This window comes from Ruditapes philippinarum, unplaced genomic scaffold, assembly GCF_026571515.1.
Source record: "Ruditapes philippinarum isolate M1 unplaced genomic scaffold, ASM2657151v2 ctg4163_1_1_1_1, whole genome shotgun sequence".
Taxonomy (NCBI): domain Eukaryota; kingdom Metazoa; phylum Mollusca; class Bivalvia; order Venerida; family Veneridae; genus Ruditapes; species Ruditapes philippinarum.
Genome location: NW_026857281.1, coordinates 176,457 through 193,674, shown reverse-complemented (window position 1 = coordinate 193,674; position 17,218 = coordinate 176,457). Strand labels below are relative to the sequence as shown.

At 31.4% G+C, this 17,218-nt stretch overlaps 2 protein-coding genes across 3 annotated transcripts in view; one reads left to right on the top strand and one right to left on the bottom strand.

Annotated features, from left to right (window-relative positions):
* Nucleotides 1-17,218, bottom strand: part of LOC132749270 (neuronal calcium sensor 1-like) — a 50,282-nt gene that overhangs the window by 9,012 nt on the left and 24,052 nt on the right. The window lies entirely within an intron of this gene.
* On the top strand, nucleotides 7,120-15,908 carry LOC132749275 (uncharacterized). The gene is made up of 2 exons (XM_060738999.1): nucleotides 7,120-8,628; nucleotides 13,378-15,908. The coding sequence occupies exons 1-2, from the start codon at nucleotides 7,937-7,939 to the stop codon at nucleotides 13,952-13,954; spliced, it is 1,269 nt and encodes a 422-aa protein (XP_060594982.1). The 5' UTR covers nucleotides 7,120-7,936; the 3' UTR covers nucleotides 13,955-15,908.

Genomic DNA, 17,218 nt, shown 5'->3' with positions numbered 1-17,218 from the left:
GACAGTCTACCTATCAATTTCACTAAATATCTTGTGATAAATTACTTTATAGGTATATACTTTGAGATAAACGAACCTTTTGAAAGTCGAGCATCTAAATCATCTATTCTAGATGTTCAATTTAAGACATTTAGTACCATATAAGTATATTTGTGGATAACATCAAGTTAAATAGGTTTTAAAAAAAGAGTGATTTTAACAAAGACCCTATATATCTGCAGGGAAGTGAGATAATTGCGAATTTAAACTAATAATTAATTTCCATCTGGATTCTAGTAACTGTACATTCCAAAAATTGTATATTTCATCTGGACTCTAGTAATTGTATATTTCATCTGGACTCTAGTAATTGTATATTTCATCTGGACTCTAGTAATTGTATATTTCATCTGGACTCTAGTAATTGTATATTGTATCTGGACTCTAGTAATTGTATATTGTATCTGGACTCTAGTAATTGTATATTCCATCTGGATTCAGGTAATTATATATTTCATCTGGATTCTGGTAAGTGTACATTCCATCTGGATTCTGATTAGTGTACATTTAATCTGGATTCTTGTAAGTATGTATAATTTAGGCAATTTTTCTGACCAGATCTTTTGTTTATTTCTTATTGAATTTTATTATTTGAAATGAAAATATGCAACTGTTATTAGAAAAATTAAATATCTATACATTTAAAAATAGATCATTTTTTTGTTTTACAATGTCATGCCTTTTAAATGTTAAGTATTAATGAATTCCTTACATTAAGGGATATTTACTCTTGAACTATTTTTGCATGAAAATTATAGCCAGTTACTTCCCCTGTTGGATTCATGACATTTAATTCTTTACTGTTTTATTCAATAAATTTTTCATCTTCAATGGAGTGAATCTTAACTCGGAAAAAATGGTCCAAGATTTGAGATGAAGCAATCAACCCCCAACCCACAAAAAGAACAAGAAAGGGCTTTCTATACCACTTGAAATCTAAGTACAGACATAATTCTTGTATGGAGACTTGAAAGGTTCTTTTAAGTCAATGAACAGCTCTGAATTGCTAGTTTACAATATATTAAAATGTAACATTCGCGTGCCAAATCTCAAGAACCTATCTCAGGGATAAAACTTGAACTTATGCGAAATGCACGTCAATGCAAATCCATTTTAAGCTGATTTTCTTAAGTGGTTTTTAATTCAATGTTTAAGAATACAGGTAATTCAAAAACACAATGTTTATTTGGATTACAAAATGAAGGTCATGTTTTTAAAATTAGATATTTTGGCACAGGTCTCAGACAGTCAACCTGTTGATCTTTAGGTTTGTATAAGACTTAGAAAGATCACATGCAAGTCATTATACAGTAAAAACCCTTGATTAAGACCACCAACAGGACTTTACCAAAGTGGTCTTAATTGCAGGGTGGTCTCATTTTACTATTAGTAATATAATTACTACAGCTTAAATATTTCATGACAATTATGTGATTTTTAAACAATGTGTTTTATGGTACACCCTTCAAATTCCATTCTTTTAAAAAATTGGTCTTAAGAATGAAATTCGCTCCCAGAGGCTGGTCTTAAGTTGGGTTTCTTCTCACGAGCCTGTACATCTATGCAATCTGAACAAGCTCTATTCTGTTGGCTGCCAAACTTAAAATTTTCTTCTCAATATCCCGTAAAATTGATAATGGACTGTTCCAAAAATTGGTAGCTGGACAAGTTCATTTAAGAAATTGATTGATCAGTGGTTTAAGGGTTAACTGGATGAGAACATACAGTTCAATTGCCATTAATTGGTTCACCACATTTAAATAAAACCAGTTAAAGACATCAAAGTCACTATGGGTCTTTAAAAAAATCAATTTATTTATTCAGGTCACTTTGATTTATTTAAATAACTTGAGTAATCTTTGACCAAATTAAATTTTGGACACATATTCAATGATTACTATAATTGATGTAAATCTTGCCTGACTATAATAGAAATTCCCAGGCGTGCCAGAATACTGTATATCTCAATCTATATATATAGAAATGACTATTATAGCATTGCTTTGACCCATCCTGATATCAAATATCATAATTGCACAAGACAGCCTTTCCTTATCATACAAATTATGTACCATAGTTAAACCAATGAGCACATTTGCTTGAAGTCTCATTGACATGAATTTAATTATACTGAATAAAATTGTCAGTGACAGTAATTGCCCCCCATGATTGGAGTTTAGCTCAATACAGCCACACCAATCAAGGGAGACAATTATTACCAAGGATTTCTTGACCTAATTATGCCTTCAATTCCAATCAAGGGAGACAATCATTGCCACTGACTTCCTGACCTAAACATGGCTGCCACTCCAATCAAGGGAGATAATTATTGCCAAGGATTTCTTGACCAAATTATGCCTGCAATTCCAATCAAGGGAGACAATTATTGCCACTGATTTCCTGACCTAAACATGGCTGCCACTTCAATCAAGGGAGACAATTATTGCCACTGATTTCCTGACCTAAACATGGCTGTCACTTTAATCAAGGGAGACAATTATTGCCACTGATTTCCTGACCTAAACATGGCTGCCACTTTAATCAAGGGAGACAATTATTGCCACTAAATTCCTGACCTAATTTTGCCTCCAATTCCAATCAAGTGGGACAACTATTGCCTGTCATTTCTTGACCAAAACAAACAATGTAGCCATTAGTTTCATCAACAGAGACAATTATTTCCAATCATTTCTTGACCTAAACATGGCTCTAACCTGCATGGGAGACAAACATTGCCAATGATTTCCTGATCTGAATACAACTTATAATGAAATCAAGGAGGACAACTACCGTTATCTAAACATGGGTACCAGGTAAATCAAGGGGGACAACTATTACCAATCATTCCTTGACCTGGTATAAAAAATTTCTTATTTTTTTACCTTGAATATCATTAATATTTTGTTTAATAAAGGGAGACAATTACAAAGAAAAAAAAATTTCAGAATAATCTAAGACACAATGTTTGTAAAAAACAACCATAAACACTGCATTATACAAAAAAATACAAGGAAAAAAAACCTCCATTACTATATTAATAGTCAGATGAAAAAAAATATGATACTCAGAAACTCAACGCCATACATTCATTTGAGAAAAAAGCAAGCAAATTCTGTATTGTAAGTATAAATGTTGCCATGGAAACTGGATTAGTGTTTCCTGAGCTTCTATTATTCCACAATATTACAAATAATGGACATAACACCTTGAATTGAGTTGTCAAGAACTATCCCTTGTTATACTGAGTGATATATTGTACAATGGTCATACTTACAGGAGTGGTGTCAATTCAATCAAACAATTTTTTCTTACGTTTTATATAAGTTTATATAAGTTGTTATGTCTACATTCAGTCAATGTTCATTTTTATTTTTTGTTTCTTTTGATACTGAACTTTTTTCAGATGAAATTGTTAAAGGGACTCTGAAGAGGTCCAAATGCCTAAAACATAAAAATTGAAATTTTTAGAATACTTGAATGTTTCCTGCAAATAATGGCTGAATCAGTTGTGTTTTATCAACATTTTTCAAGCACATTAAATGTACTTATTTTATGTAATTCATGTGAAAGTTATCAAATAAGCCTTAAAGTTTGTCACAACAGTATGGAGTCAAGCCAGACATCTGACCATGCTCTTTAACTGTAATGGTAGCTCAAGTGTTGCATTTCTGAAACTGAAAACTTTGAATGTACTGTAGTAGAAAAATGCCTTAAAAATCAGTTTAACAAACTGCAGATTTAAAGTTTTAAAAACAATATGAAGATTTATACTTTTATAAAACAATCTGCAAATTAACACTCTTTTTTTTAAACAATCTGCAGATTTTCACTTTCATAAAAAATCTGCAGATATTCATTTAAAAAAACCAATAATGCAGATTTAAAGTTTTTAAAACAATCCGTGTATTTTAAGTTTAACAATAAACTTAAAAACAATCTGCCGATTTTTAATTACAATTTGCAGATTAATCTAAATTAAATAGGATGAGCATGGTACCAGTTTTGTGATATCTTGTAGACAATAAAAGAGGCCAACGTGGATTAAATAACATCCAGGCAAGTGCCAAAAACACGTCAAAACAAATATGAGATTTCTTGCCCAATTGTTTCAAAATATGGGGTAAAGGGTATCAATTTATCAATTTATATCTCACCTTGAATGGGAATAGTAGCATTAATAGTAATTTGAGTTACTTAAAACCACAATCAGTCACGTTAAACATTTACATTTGTATAAATTAAAATGACTGTTGCTGTTCGCAGCTCTATTTTTCTTTTTTGATATTTTAGTTATATTATCTACACAGTGTGTCTGGTTTGACTTTACCATTAACCGGCTGAAACCTGACATGATTCACCTTAATTATTAACTGGCTGAAACCGGATGTGATTCACCTTAACCGTCAACCTACTGAAACCAGATGTGATTTGCCTTTGTCAGTACCTATATTGAGCTAGGATAGCCTGCACATCAATGCGGTCTGAACGGCTCAATCTTTACTGTTGGCTTACATAAACTTTTCATTTTCATCTTGATATCCCAAAAATTCATACAGACACATTTAAAGGTACATTATGTCAAGTACTTCCTGCTGTAAAAAGGGCAAATATGAGTTTTATATTGTTTGGGTAATGGTTTAAAAATGTGTCAGATGCTGGACACCTGAAGCAAGTAGCACTGAATGTGAAATTAATGGTCATGAAAGTAGCAGAATGTGAACAAAGTAGTATTTTGACTTCTGTACAAATCACTATAATTATCTTTACTTTAATTGCCAAAAAGCAACAGAAGAAAAAGAGGAATCCGGTGATTGGCCAATGAGTACTCATAACTTTCTTGAAAATATAACCGAACATCAAAAATAAAATGCCTTTGAAAAATTAATAACAAAAGTATTTCTGAGGCATAATGGGCCTTTAAAAAATTTGGTAAGTTAAGGGTTGAAACCTGCAACTGTCACCAAATAATAAAAAAAAATAAAAAAAATTTTCATGAAAAATTAGCATATACCTGGACTGGCGTGTGGCATTAATCAATTAAATCATAATAGCATGTGATCTGTTAGATACAAAATTCTCTACTTTATTTCATACAATAATCTGGCATTGCATCAACAGACAGTACAATAATCCTCCAATATAACTTAATCTTCTAGATTATCATCTAATCCGTGTCATTATCAAACATTTCAATAATGCCTATTGTTTTATATCTAAATCTGATATCAATCACCAAATATCCAAATGTAATATATAAACTAACAATTTCAAGCATCTAGATCCATTTATGCTTGAAAAAAAGTCTGCACAACGTTAATTATATTATTTGATAATAATTTTTTATTGTGACAATAGGAAAATGTGTAAAATTTCAATGTTTCAATAATTTTTGGATTACTAAATTAATTATACCGATTTAAAGGTAGAATTTTCTTCAATTATAATCTAATCATAGAAAATGTTTGTTTTTATCTTTACTTATTTATCTCATTACTTATTTGTTTAATTATATTTATTATTATTATAATATTATATTATCAAAATTATGATACTCAGTGAATTATTATTCCTTTCCTATCCCATATGCTTAAACTATCAATATATTCTTGTAAAAGCCCGACTTCACTGAGGTTTTTATGACAAATTGTTTTTACCCAGATTTTTTTTATACCATTTCATTTTGATGTAGATGTGTACCATTAAATAAATTGTGTAAAAGACTTTCAAATCATTTGCTCACTCTGTTTTTTAAGAATAATCATTTTTATTTTGAAAAATTACCTAAAAATAAAACCATTTAAACGCTAATTTAACTCTAATCGATCCAGCTAAGAAACACACCCAAATATTGATTTTTAATCTAATTCTGATCGAGTTAATGTATATTTCTTAATTATCTTTTTCATAATTATTTTTCAGTAGTTGATCTCTGTAAGAATTTCATATCTCATGCTTTTTAAATTAGCTAAGTTTCCCTGACTTGAGTGGAAGTCCTTGTAATGTGTTTCAGCTTTAAAAAAATATAGTAAAATGCATCATTTACTTATAAATAATAACCCTTTAGACTCCCAAATCAAGTGGTCGAAGTTCAATCCTCCACTTAAACTCCAACTTAAAATTAATAATTATAACTATTAAGACATTAGTCCTGTACGCAGTATATCAAATGGTCATTTTCTTCATTTACCGATAACTCTTACCACAGTAAAGCTGCATGCCTCTAGATGAGCCAAAATATTCCAAGAGAAAAGAGTACTAAGATTTTTAAAAAGTTAATTGATTCAAGTTATAATTTACATGTTATGTGCGATTAATGATTTGATTTTGACGTATTTATCACCATATTTCTTAACTTTGTGACTTAAATGCAGTAAGACTATTTTTGCATCACCGCTTTTTGTTTAATTTACGTAGAATGAATAATGTAAGTGTCATTTTGCAATGTGTAAGTTGCTTTTAGGTGACTATAAAATAATTTTACTTTTAGATACTTTTTCCAAAATTTTACATGAAAATTAGCATGAATCTGTAGGCATGCTGCAATGAACTTCTAGACAAATTCATTCATTTTTTTCAGGGAAAATTTCAAAATATCGAGAGCTGATCGCAAACTGTTGTGAGTCCATCTTAATTTCATAAAACTTACTTCAGTTTTGCAATCAACCATTGATATGTACTGACTTGAATAGCCAACAGTGCCACCTATATATTGGCTATATATAAATGTATTTTGAATTAAACATTTTCTAAGAGTTAATAAAAACTGGGTTTTTTTGTCTTTATTCATAGGTTATACCAATTTATTTGAAGACATACAAGACAGTTCAGGATTGGAAAATTCATTGGACTACAACAACAGAGTTAATGCTTACTTAATGCTCAAGGGAGTGAACTCTTTTGATAAAAGTTAAAGGGATTGAACACTTTTGATAAACTTAAAGGGAGTGAACTCTTTTGATAAAAGCTAAATGGAGTGAACTCTTTTGATAAAAGCTAAAGGGAGTGAACTTTTTTGATAAAAGCCAAAGGGAGTGAACTCTTTTGATAACAGCTTAAGGGATAAAAGTTAAAGGGAGTAAACTCTTTTGATAAAAGCTTAAGGGAGTGAACTCTTTTGATAAAAGTTAAAGGGAGTGAACTCTTTTGATAAAAGCTAAAGGGAGTGAACTCTTTTGATAAGAGCTAAAGGGAGTGAACTCTTTTGATGAAAGCTGAAGGGAGTGAACACTTTACATCAAACCTAAATATGCTCAGACCTTTTGAAAGCATAATTTTAGAAAAATTTATTGCTAAAATAAGGAATTTGAAGAAATCATAGAAAAAGTCTCAATGAAATTTTTAATGAGAAGCACGCATATTTTTAAAACCAAAAAGGAAGCAAACTGCTTTAAAGAAGAAGTTGTAAAGTCTGCATATTCTCAAGCTGATACAGAGGATTATTTTTTTTCCCTTATAGAACTGCTGACAGTTTGGCATAACATAAAGTTTAATGCGCATTAATTCCCCTGCAAGTGAAGTGCATTTCTGCAGAGGGGTTTAATTGAAATCTTTCCTAATTCAGCTTTTATACAATTGTTATTCAATACGCGTTACAGACTGGGATTTTCGTATGATCGACATATGGAGAATGGTTCTATGACAGGAACGATTAAGCGTTAAAATCCTCCGATAAAGACATGCTGAAGAAATTCACTTGATTTTTGTTTTATCAGGAGGGGATTACAAGGTTCAAGCCACCATAAAGCAAAAGTCTTGAAAATATCCTAAGTCTGTATTACCTTAAATTTCCCCTCTACCAACAAAACTGCATTTAATACCTTTAATTCTACTCAATAAACTTCTGTTATACAAATACAAAGAGAATTTAAATTAAATTAAGCCATAAAAATATTTAATCATGAATACACCAACATTAAACCCTCGAGATTTCGAGTATTTAACACAGAGCGATCAGGAGTACCTGTATACTATTGAAAGATTGTATCTACTGAATAGTGGTAAACTCAAACACTTCCATGTGTTAGGTCCTTGGCACCAGGTCACGTCAAGTCAGTTAAATAAAATCGTTGAACGTGTAGCAACTCCAAATCCTCGTCCGTGCTCAAGGGGACATGTCAAAGGTTTATGGTGTGTTGAAGACCCGGATTATTTAACCGGACCAAAAATATTAAAATATAAAGGATCAGAAGGAAGCACACCAAGGAGCGGTTCGTCTACACCGAAATCTTCAAGGAAAGTTAAGATTCAAACAACGCCAAGAAATAAATACTCGGTTCCGAGAAAGTATCAAATAGTTCCTAAACCTACGCCTTGGATTATAATGGAACCATCAAAGAAGAAGAATTTTATCGTTGACGACCCACCAGATCCATCATACACCGATAGACAAAAATCAGCGAGCTTGCCACGCTCGGCTCAAACCCGCAGGTCAACAGCGACAACTCGGCCGAGCACTGGTGCCAGCTCGAGGTACATCACAAGCCAGTACAGCGTTACGGTCTCGCACAATGAACTTAACGCTATTGTTGAACGAGTGACAAAACCAACCCATGCCAGCAAAGGGGGCGTAGATCTTCAAGAAAAATTCAGGTAAATACTTAATATTTACTTTTTTTTTTAAATATTAATACTTTCTTTTAATTATCAAAATTTTTAAAAATTAAATTTTTGGATTTACTTTTTCTCAGTTTTGCAGGGTTTTTATTATTTTTTTTACTTCTACTGACATTTTAACATTTACAAGAAAAAATATATTAAAAAGAAATTTAAGTGGAAATAAATTTTACGCAGTCAAGTAACTATTAACTTTATATGTTCAATTAAAAAAAGTGAATATTATAAATTAAAATACAATTAGTTAAATCATAACTGTGTGACTTGAAGAATTAATTAATTTTAAACTAAGATACAGTTTGATAAGCCCAAAGAAGCGTTATAAATGATCATGAAAAAGGAAGATATATAAGTTAAATTATTTTTATTTTAAAATCATATTAGTACCATAATTTCAAATATGAGAAAGTGACAAAAAATGAACAATTTTTTTCCCAAGCTTTACACTTGAAAATATGACGTTTTTCAAATTATATTTCTAACTTTGGTTTAACTTTAATAATGTAGAAGTTAGGTATCAGACACAAAAGTATATCAGCGTAAAAAGCGTTTAATTTACGCACAGATTTAAAATGAATGAAATATGTAACAAATAACGAAATCCTTATGACATTGCTATCTTTGAATACCCTTTATTTACACAGTTATAAAAACTTTTAAAAACAGGGCTTTTGAAAAATAAAATAACTTCTTTTAATTCTTCAAGGGTATGCTATAAATTGTGTCTTTATTTGAACGTTTTCTTTTCAAAATATTTATTATACCCTGCTTGTACATGACTTTAATACTCTTTTTGTCAATTTTTTTTTCCAACTATTTATTATACTTGGTGTTAAATTGTATAAAGTAATACAAATATATGATATTTGAACAGAACCAAATAAAGACCCATTAAAATGCTAACCTGTTTTCCTTTGCTTGATTTTGTCAAATACCAGTATATTGTAAATATGTTGATTTCACACGACTGTTTTTAGAACTAATTATTTAGGAAGGAAATGTTAAACGTGAAAACGGGTATAAGAGAGGGCCGTAAAAATTTTAATGTGGTGCTATCAATGTGTGCTAGCTAGCTGCACTATAAGTGATGCGCTGTTCTAATGGGTCTGAATAAAAGATATAAAAATTTCAGTGATTATAATATGAAATTCACTGTGTCCTATTTTGTAATAATGCATTCAAAGTTTAGTTTGCATTGTGAATGGTTACAGGCACAATATGACTAGTACCTCTGGGTTCGTACGGACAGACTGGTAGGGGACTAAAAAGAATTATTTTTTCAATGACCAGCTTATAGTCTTATGCAATCATTTGCCCGCCTTAACGCGTCACACAAATTATGTTACGTCAAAATATATGCACGGCCGTGCAATAAATACTGTTTATACTGAGTCACAAAAGCTGCACGGGTATGTGATAAAAGTTATTCATTACCACCATCTTCTAATGATGTTGTTGTCACTTAAACATGCTTTAGGTTAATTAAGAAAATTACAATAAAAAAATAAACATGGTGACACAGTCTACTTTTCAAAATTACCATTGAAAACATTGTGACACAGTCTATCATTGATTGGAGACTGGTTCATCAATACAATCTTTAATTATACACGGCCATGCAGTAATGTTTGAAGCTACCGACATTGATTAGCAAGCTACATTTGAGCCGTGTCATGACAAAACCAACATAATGGGTTTGCGACCAGCATGGATCCAGACCAGCCTGCGCATCCGCGCAGTCTGATCAGGATCCATGCTGTTCGCTTACAACTCTATAACAAGTAGAGAAACTGATAGCGAACAGCATGGATCCTGATCAGACTGCGCGGATGCGCAGGCTGGTCTGGATCCATGCTGGTCGCAAACCCATTTTGTTGGTTTTGTCATGACACGGCTACATTTTAAGTATACAGTTTCCAAATAAAGATGTACACTGGTATCTCGTGATAACCTGATATAGGCCAATTAGTTAATGGGAAAATTTACTTTATCTATTACAGTTTATGTCTCCTGGTCATTCTAACATTGATTACTCTAAAACCTTGTTTAAAAAATCGAACAGTATGTGGCTACCATCAAACTGAGTTAGATTGACACCTCGCACTGCCGCTTTCTAAATCCGTAATCAATTATGGAGAGCCTAAAATTTGAAGGTGTTTTTTTTCACCGGTTTCTACAACCGTAATCAATTATAGAGAGCCTGAAATTTGAAGGTGTTTTTATTTTTCCACCATCATTACACTGTATTCATGGATTGATTATAAACGTAAGTCTTGAAAAATTGTCAGTTAATAAGGAAACTGTATAATGGATCATTATGGCTTTAAATTTGAAATTTTCTATGGTTTTAATCCAATTGCAATACATGTTTATACCGGTAGTTATCAAAATGATAAAAGTAACCAGCTTAATAAGCACGTTTAGAGTAGAGATACTCCGGAAGTACGCAAAAAAATGTTAGGTTTTTTTATATCGTGACAACCATTTGATAAATATATCGATAATAAGTGAAACACTATTATCTGAATGACATTGTGAAGGGTAGTGCTCTGAGATGTTATGATGGTAAATTAGAACCCTGGGGAATAGATCGGAAAAACCCACCTTTGCTGAGTTATGGATACTAGCATCTTATTACAGCATGGTAGTCAAATACCTTGCCAAACTGTTTTATGTCTGATCACTTTCATTGTAATACCTTATTAAGGCAATATTAAAGACTTAAAGATGTTCATCCATATATTCTTTAAAGGCCCAAAGATGAATTTTTCCTCCAATGAAAGAAACTTTAAAGACCCAAAATTGACTTTTGTCTCCACTATATATAAGAGATAAGAAAAATTAAAAGCCAAATGCTGACTTTTATCTGTTCTGGCAAACACAAAACTTTCAGAAGACCTGTTGAAATTTGGTAAAAACAAAATAAAGAAAGATTCTTTATTTTCTATCATAAAGCCTCAAAAATATATAATTTTTGACTTTTTAAAATACATAAACAATAAGTTTATTTTAAACTTAAAATTGCATTGTAATATTCACTGGGTGCACACGCAATTTTGTTTACATTCTTTCTGCCACGTACGTCCTTTATGGCAAATAATCAAATAAACATTTTTAATTGGATTAAACACTTGTCATTTTTCCAAAATTAAAATCTTTTAATAAGTACACTATTTGATGAGTAAAGACCACTCCCATTTTAAGGAAGATTTTTTAACAATATTATTCAATAGGGAATTATCAGATACTAACAGCAAATACATAAATAATAACTTTTCTATGCAACCAACTTTAATCAGTGTGCACTTCCTTAAAGGAACTCCACTGAAGTCCAAAGGTCTAAAAAGTAAAAAGATAAAATTTGAAAAATTAAGAGAAGCACTTAAAATTGAAAACTCTGCAAAGGAAAGAGACAGGCTGCTAGGACAAACAACAATTTATCTGCCGAAAAAAACTGGTTTAATTACATCTTATTAAAGCCCATTATTTTTCTAATTTTTCAAAAGTTTCCTTTTTTTAAATTTTGTTGTACTTTTATAGTTTCCAAAAAAAATAATACTTTTTGGTCAAATTTACCGTAACCATTTTTTTCTTTAAATTTTGCTTTTGGCAATTAGATTTAGTATTTTGTATGCATTTGTCAAAATGACCTCTCTGTTTACAATTTTATGACAAATGATTTCACATTTAGTGAGCTCTACTCTCTACATGTACATAAAACATTTACATCTAACATGCTATAAAACAATATTATTCAAATATTATAAAATTCATTTATTCCTTTTCTGAAGAAGTAAAAATGTTCCTGTCTCAGGCCCTTGACTCTTTTAAATCTGAACTCAAGTAACTCAAACACTGTAAATTTAATTGCTGATTGCCGTACATAGATTACTATATCATATTTCAGAAGTGATTAAGTCTAATATATTTGCGTATAAAGAGGTATCAAGATTATTTTACAAATAAAATCCATTAATTTAGAGTGTGATACCTATCTTGAAACATTGATAAATATCAAAGTATATAGAGAACATTGTCAAATTTTTATGTCAGATTTTTTTTCTTCTTTTTTTTTTTTTTTTTTTTTAGGTGGCGGGGGGTAGGGGGGGGGGGTAGGGGTGTATATAAGTCACACTGACTCTGTTAAGGTCATATGGTGGCTTTCCAGTTTTACTGATGGGGAAATACACATTAAAAGTGTCCCTCCATGCATTATTTCACATACAACCTGGCATCAGAGTTATAATTAACCCCTGACCTTCCGATATATATAATACTAGCAGGTAGACAATTTTAATATAATATGCATTACCTCCCATTCTGAAGGGACTCAACATATATAAGACTTTTTTTTGGGTTGGGTATTTTTCGTCACACAAACACATTAAAGGTCATAATTATGGTGAGTTGCAGCTTTACTGGTGAAGGAAGACCTCACATGCCACTATGTATATCATTTAAGACACAAATGGGCACCTGAGCTAAGGACCAAAGACATTCTGCAAGCTATCTGGTTAGATTTCTCACATGAAGAATCCAAAGACTCTGGCGCATCTTGAACCTACAGTGGGGTTAGGCAAGTGGTTTGAAGTCAACAAACTTAACCACTCAGCCAGGGATGCCCCTCTGTAGCAGATGCATGCTTGTACCTTAACTTACATAACTATTCCTAATCTCAGAAACATACTTATAAAATTATTTCCTATTTTTGTTTTTTATTTTTAGAAACAAAGATTACGTCTACGGATCAAGGACCTGTACTCCAAATATCAAACATATTGCTCAACCAACCATATCGAGTAATGGCGGTAAGGACATCGCAGAAAAGTTCGAGAACAAGGATTATGTTTATGGATCAGGAACAGTAACTTCGGAAAAACTAGATACAATCGTTAGCAGAGTTACCCGTCCTACTGTTGCAAGTTCTGGAGGGGCTGGACTAGAGAGAGAGTACACCAATTTTATCTACGGTGACCAGAAAGTATCGAAAGATGAAATGCAAGGAATAACGGAACGTATGACTAAACCAACTGTTTCGAGTCGAGGAGGGGTCGATTTACAGGATAAGAAATTTGAATACATAAAACCGGCAAAAGTAAAAACAAACATCATAATTCCAGGTCTTGATCAGAAATTTATCGGACGGAGAAAATTGTCGCAAGAGGAGTTGAATCAAATAGTTGACAGACTTTCGCAACTTACTCCTGCATATAAGGCAAAATTTTCCGTCAATCCTCATGTATGGAAGGACGAATCAGCCAGAACTGGCCCCGCCCACCAGAGGGAGGGTATAGCCACTTAATACGGACTTTAGTGTACAAGTGCATCTATTAGAAACAAACTAACTATTCATCTATATTAAATTTGAGTGCTAATGATTAGAGTGAAATGATTTCGCTATGGTTATTAATAATAGAATAAGGTCAGGTGGAAGAGTCATCAAGCCTCTGACTTATTTTAACTCAGTTTACTATCGACTGATAAGATTTCATGATTGAGGCTTAATATACAATTCCAAATATGAGGCAACTTCAATCATTCTTCATTTTTTATGCAAAAATAAGAAAAATGATTAAACATAATGTTTCTATAAGCACCAAATAAGTATAGTGAAGTCATTTGTGTGTTTTAAAGCTGCATGCCTCCAGATGAGCCAAAATATTTCAAACTTGTGCTAAAATTTAAGACAAGTAAAAGATTCAATATTCATCAGGTATAATTTACATGTTCTGTGCGATTTATGACTGATTTTGCGGTATTTATCACCATATTTCTACACTGTATTATGAATGGCTATTTTTGCATATTTTGACCTCTTTTTGGTATTACTGACTTGGATTTTACAAGGATTGTAAGTGCCATTTGCAATGTGTAAATTATTTTCTTTGTTCACTTCACAATATTTTACTTTTAAATACATTTTCAAAATTTTCATGAAAATTTGCTTAAATTAGAGGCATGCAGTTGCTTTAATTAAAGTTTAGTACATATTATAGTGATAGATAACATTTTGAATCAATCAGTTAATACCAGAGTGAGTGATTCACACTAAATATTGTGCTTATCTATTTATTGACACAAAAAAGTGAAATTCGTTATCAATGTATTCAAAAGCACACATAACACACAAAATTCTCCTACATTAAGTTTAGATCAAAACGACCTAAATCATTTTTATCAAGATTTATCACAGAATAATTTAATTTAACTTTAATCATTTTGCATTTCTGTAAATGAAAATTTCTTTTACATGTTTCTCCAGTTTAAGAAAATGCGAAAGAAATATGACCAAAGTAAAATTGATTTTATTTAGGTTAAATATTCTAAAAGGGTTCCATGCAGTCTTAAGGACTGGCATTTTTTGTAGTGAAAATGGAATAAATATCTCATAAAGAAGTGGATTTTTATAAAATTCATTATCATATGATATCAGTTAAATGGAATGTATTTAAGGCAAGTCCATTAAATTTACACAAATTCAGCACAGTTTAGTGTAAAAATCTTATCATTCTGTAAATGTTGCAAGAAAACTTCTCACAAAACAACACATTTAAAAAATATATAAAAAGAGTACCAATCTATGTAATTCAAGCTATATATAAGTATATTAATACCATTAAATCATCTTTATTTAATTTGTTTGTGATTAGAACTGTTTTACTACAATATACTGATATATGTATTTAATAGTGTTTGTTTTTTCCATTTTTATTTTAATGTAAAATTGATTTCAAAATTTATCAGTCTACATTCTTGTCAGAGGAAATTTTTCTTTACTTTAATTAAAAAATCATTTTATAATGCTCTTTAGATATACTCTGATCTCCCCTTATGACTAACTCTCGATCAATCTTTTTAAAATGAAATGATTTAATTGGCTGATACACTCATTCTCAAATTTGAAACTGACCAATGGTAGACTAGATTTTAAACCAGATTGTAACCAGTCCAATATCACTTCACTGAAACCAATATTTTTCTTCTGCTCTGCTACATCTTTTAAGTAAGAACATTTTGGAATGTTCTGTACCTGTCAAAATATTGACTGGTCTGCAAGTTCTAGAGATTGTTTCTTTTAGCAACATTCCAGACTGGATTACAAGTGTTGAAGCAACATTCTGCAAGAAGCTTGTAGAAATGTTCTGTATACAATTTAATGTCTATTTTCACAACTTCAGGGTGATTGTTTAGCAAATTACAGAATATTTCAAAAGTTTAAATCTGTAGGTTTCTGAACTGGGTGTGCCTAGCTGTACCCAACTATTACAATTTGAATGCATCAAGTTATAACCTGCTGGAACCGAAACAGATTACCATTTTTGGCACCACTATAAAGACAAGCCAGTCTGCACAACCAAGCGCATCTGACCTGAAACTATATAATGTTGTCCTACTTATTTTTTAAAAATAAATTTCATCTGGTTATTCCCAAATTGAACAAAGACAGGTCCAAAACAAATGGAAGCTAGTCAAGTCAATTTCTGAAATTAAGCAGGTAAAGAACAACCCAAAATAATTTCACAACAATATTTTTTTTAGATTATGTTTGTCTTGTTTATATACTTATTAGGAGTACACTTAATCTTTAGTTCTCATCATGCTTAATATCTCTAACTGGGCTATTCCATCTTTCAATCTGGACAAAACCATTCATCAATTCTTGGGGAAAATTTCCAATTATATATTTATTGAAGACCAAACATTGCAGACCATGCCAAGACGGGGTTAAAGTGCAGGCTGAGCTTGGTCTGATTCATAAAGCTCTAGTCGATGTGCATTTAAGCCAATGACGAATTACAGCTAATTGTTTTCGATTGTTTACAGCTTCTGAAACTACAGTCGACTCCGGTTATAACGAACTCAATGGGACATTAAAATATCGTTCGTTATATCCGAAGTTCGCTAAAAGCGAAGTAGCAACAACTTATGACTTGTTTGGATAGGGAAATTTGCCGTGAAAAAGTCATACATTTCACTGGTTACCTGTGTACTTCAGCAGTTATTTAATGGTTATTTAATTCGGAGCATTTTATTGAACAATATATTATGTACATGGTACATGTATTTATTCATGTAGTACTTGTCTATAAAGTATTCTTTTGCTTTTTGTTTATTATCGTTTGGTAAATATTGCAAACAAACAATTCGTAATTTGGTAATTATCGGGTATTTACAGCATTCAACTAAGGGTGCAAATACATTTTCCGTAACAAGTAGGAAATTATGTTGTGAGAACATTGTATCATTTGATTGTATAATTATCGGACAGCGTTAGTCTTGTACTGATCCTTATCGAGCGCATCCCGATATTTCAATTATAACAGTTTGTTATTACCGAGGAAATTTAAATGTTTTCCGTCATTTGGGACTTGAAGAAATGGTTCGTTATAGCCGAAAATTCGTTATAAGCGAGTACGTATTAAGCGATGTGATTTAATCTAAAATATAGAAGGAATCGGCCGGGGATGTCATATTTAGTTCGCTATTAACGATAATTCGTTATAAGCAAGTTCGTTATAAGTGGAGTCAACTGTATAGCAAAATTTCCAGACTTAGAGTCTTCTTA

Bases quoted from the DNA above. Each gene is read 5' to 3' on its own strand.
- LOC132749275 (XM_060738999.1), top strand. From the start codon at position 7,937: ATGAATACACCAACATTAAACCCTCGAGATTTCGAGTATTTAACACAG. The intron at 8,629-13,377 runs GTAAATACTTAA...TTTTATTTTTAG, and splicing joins GATCTTCAAGAAAAATTCAG to AAACAAAGATTACGTCTACG.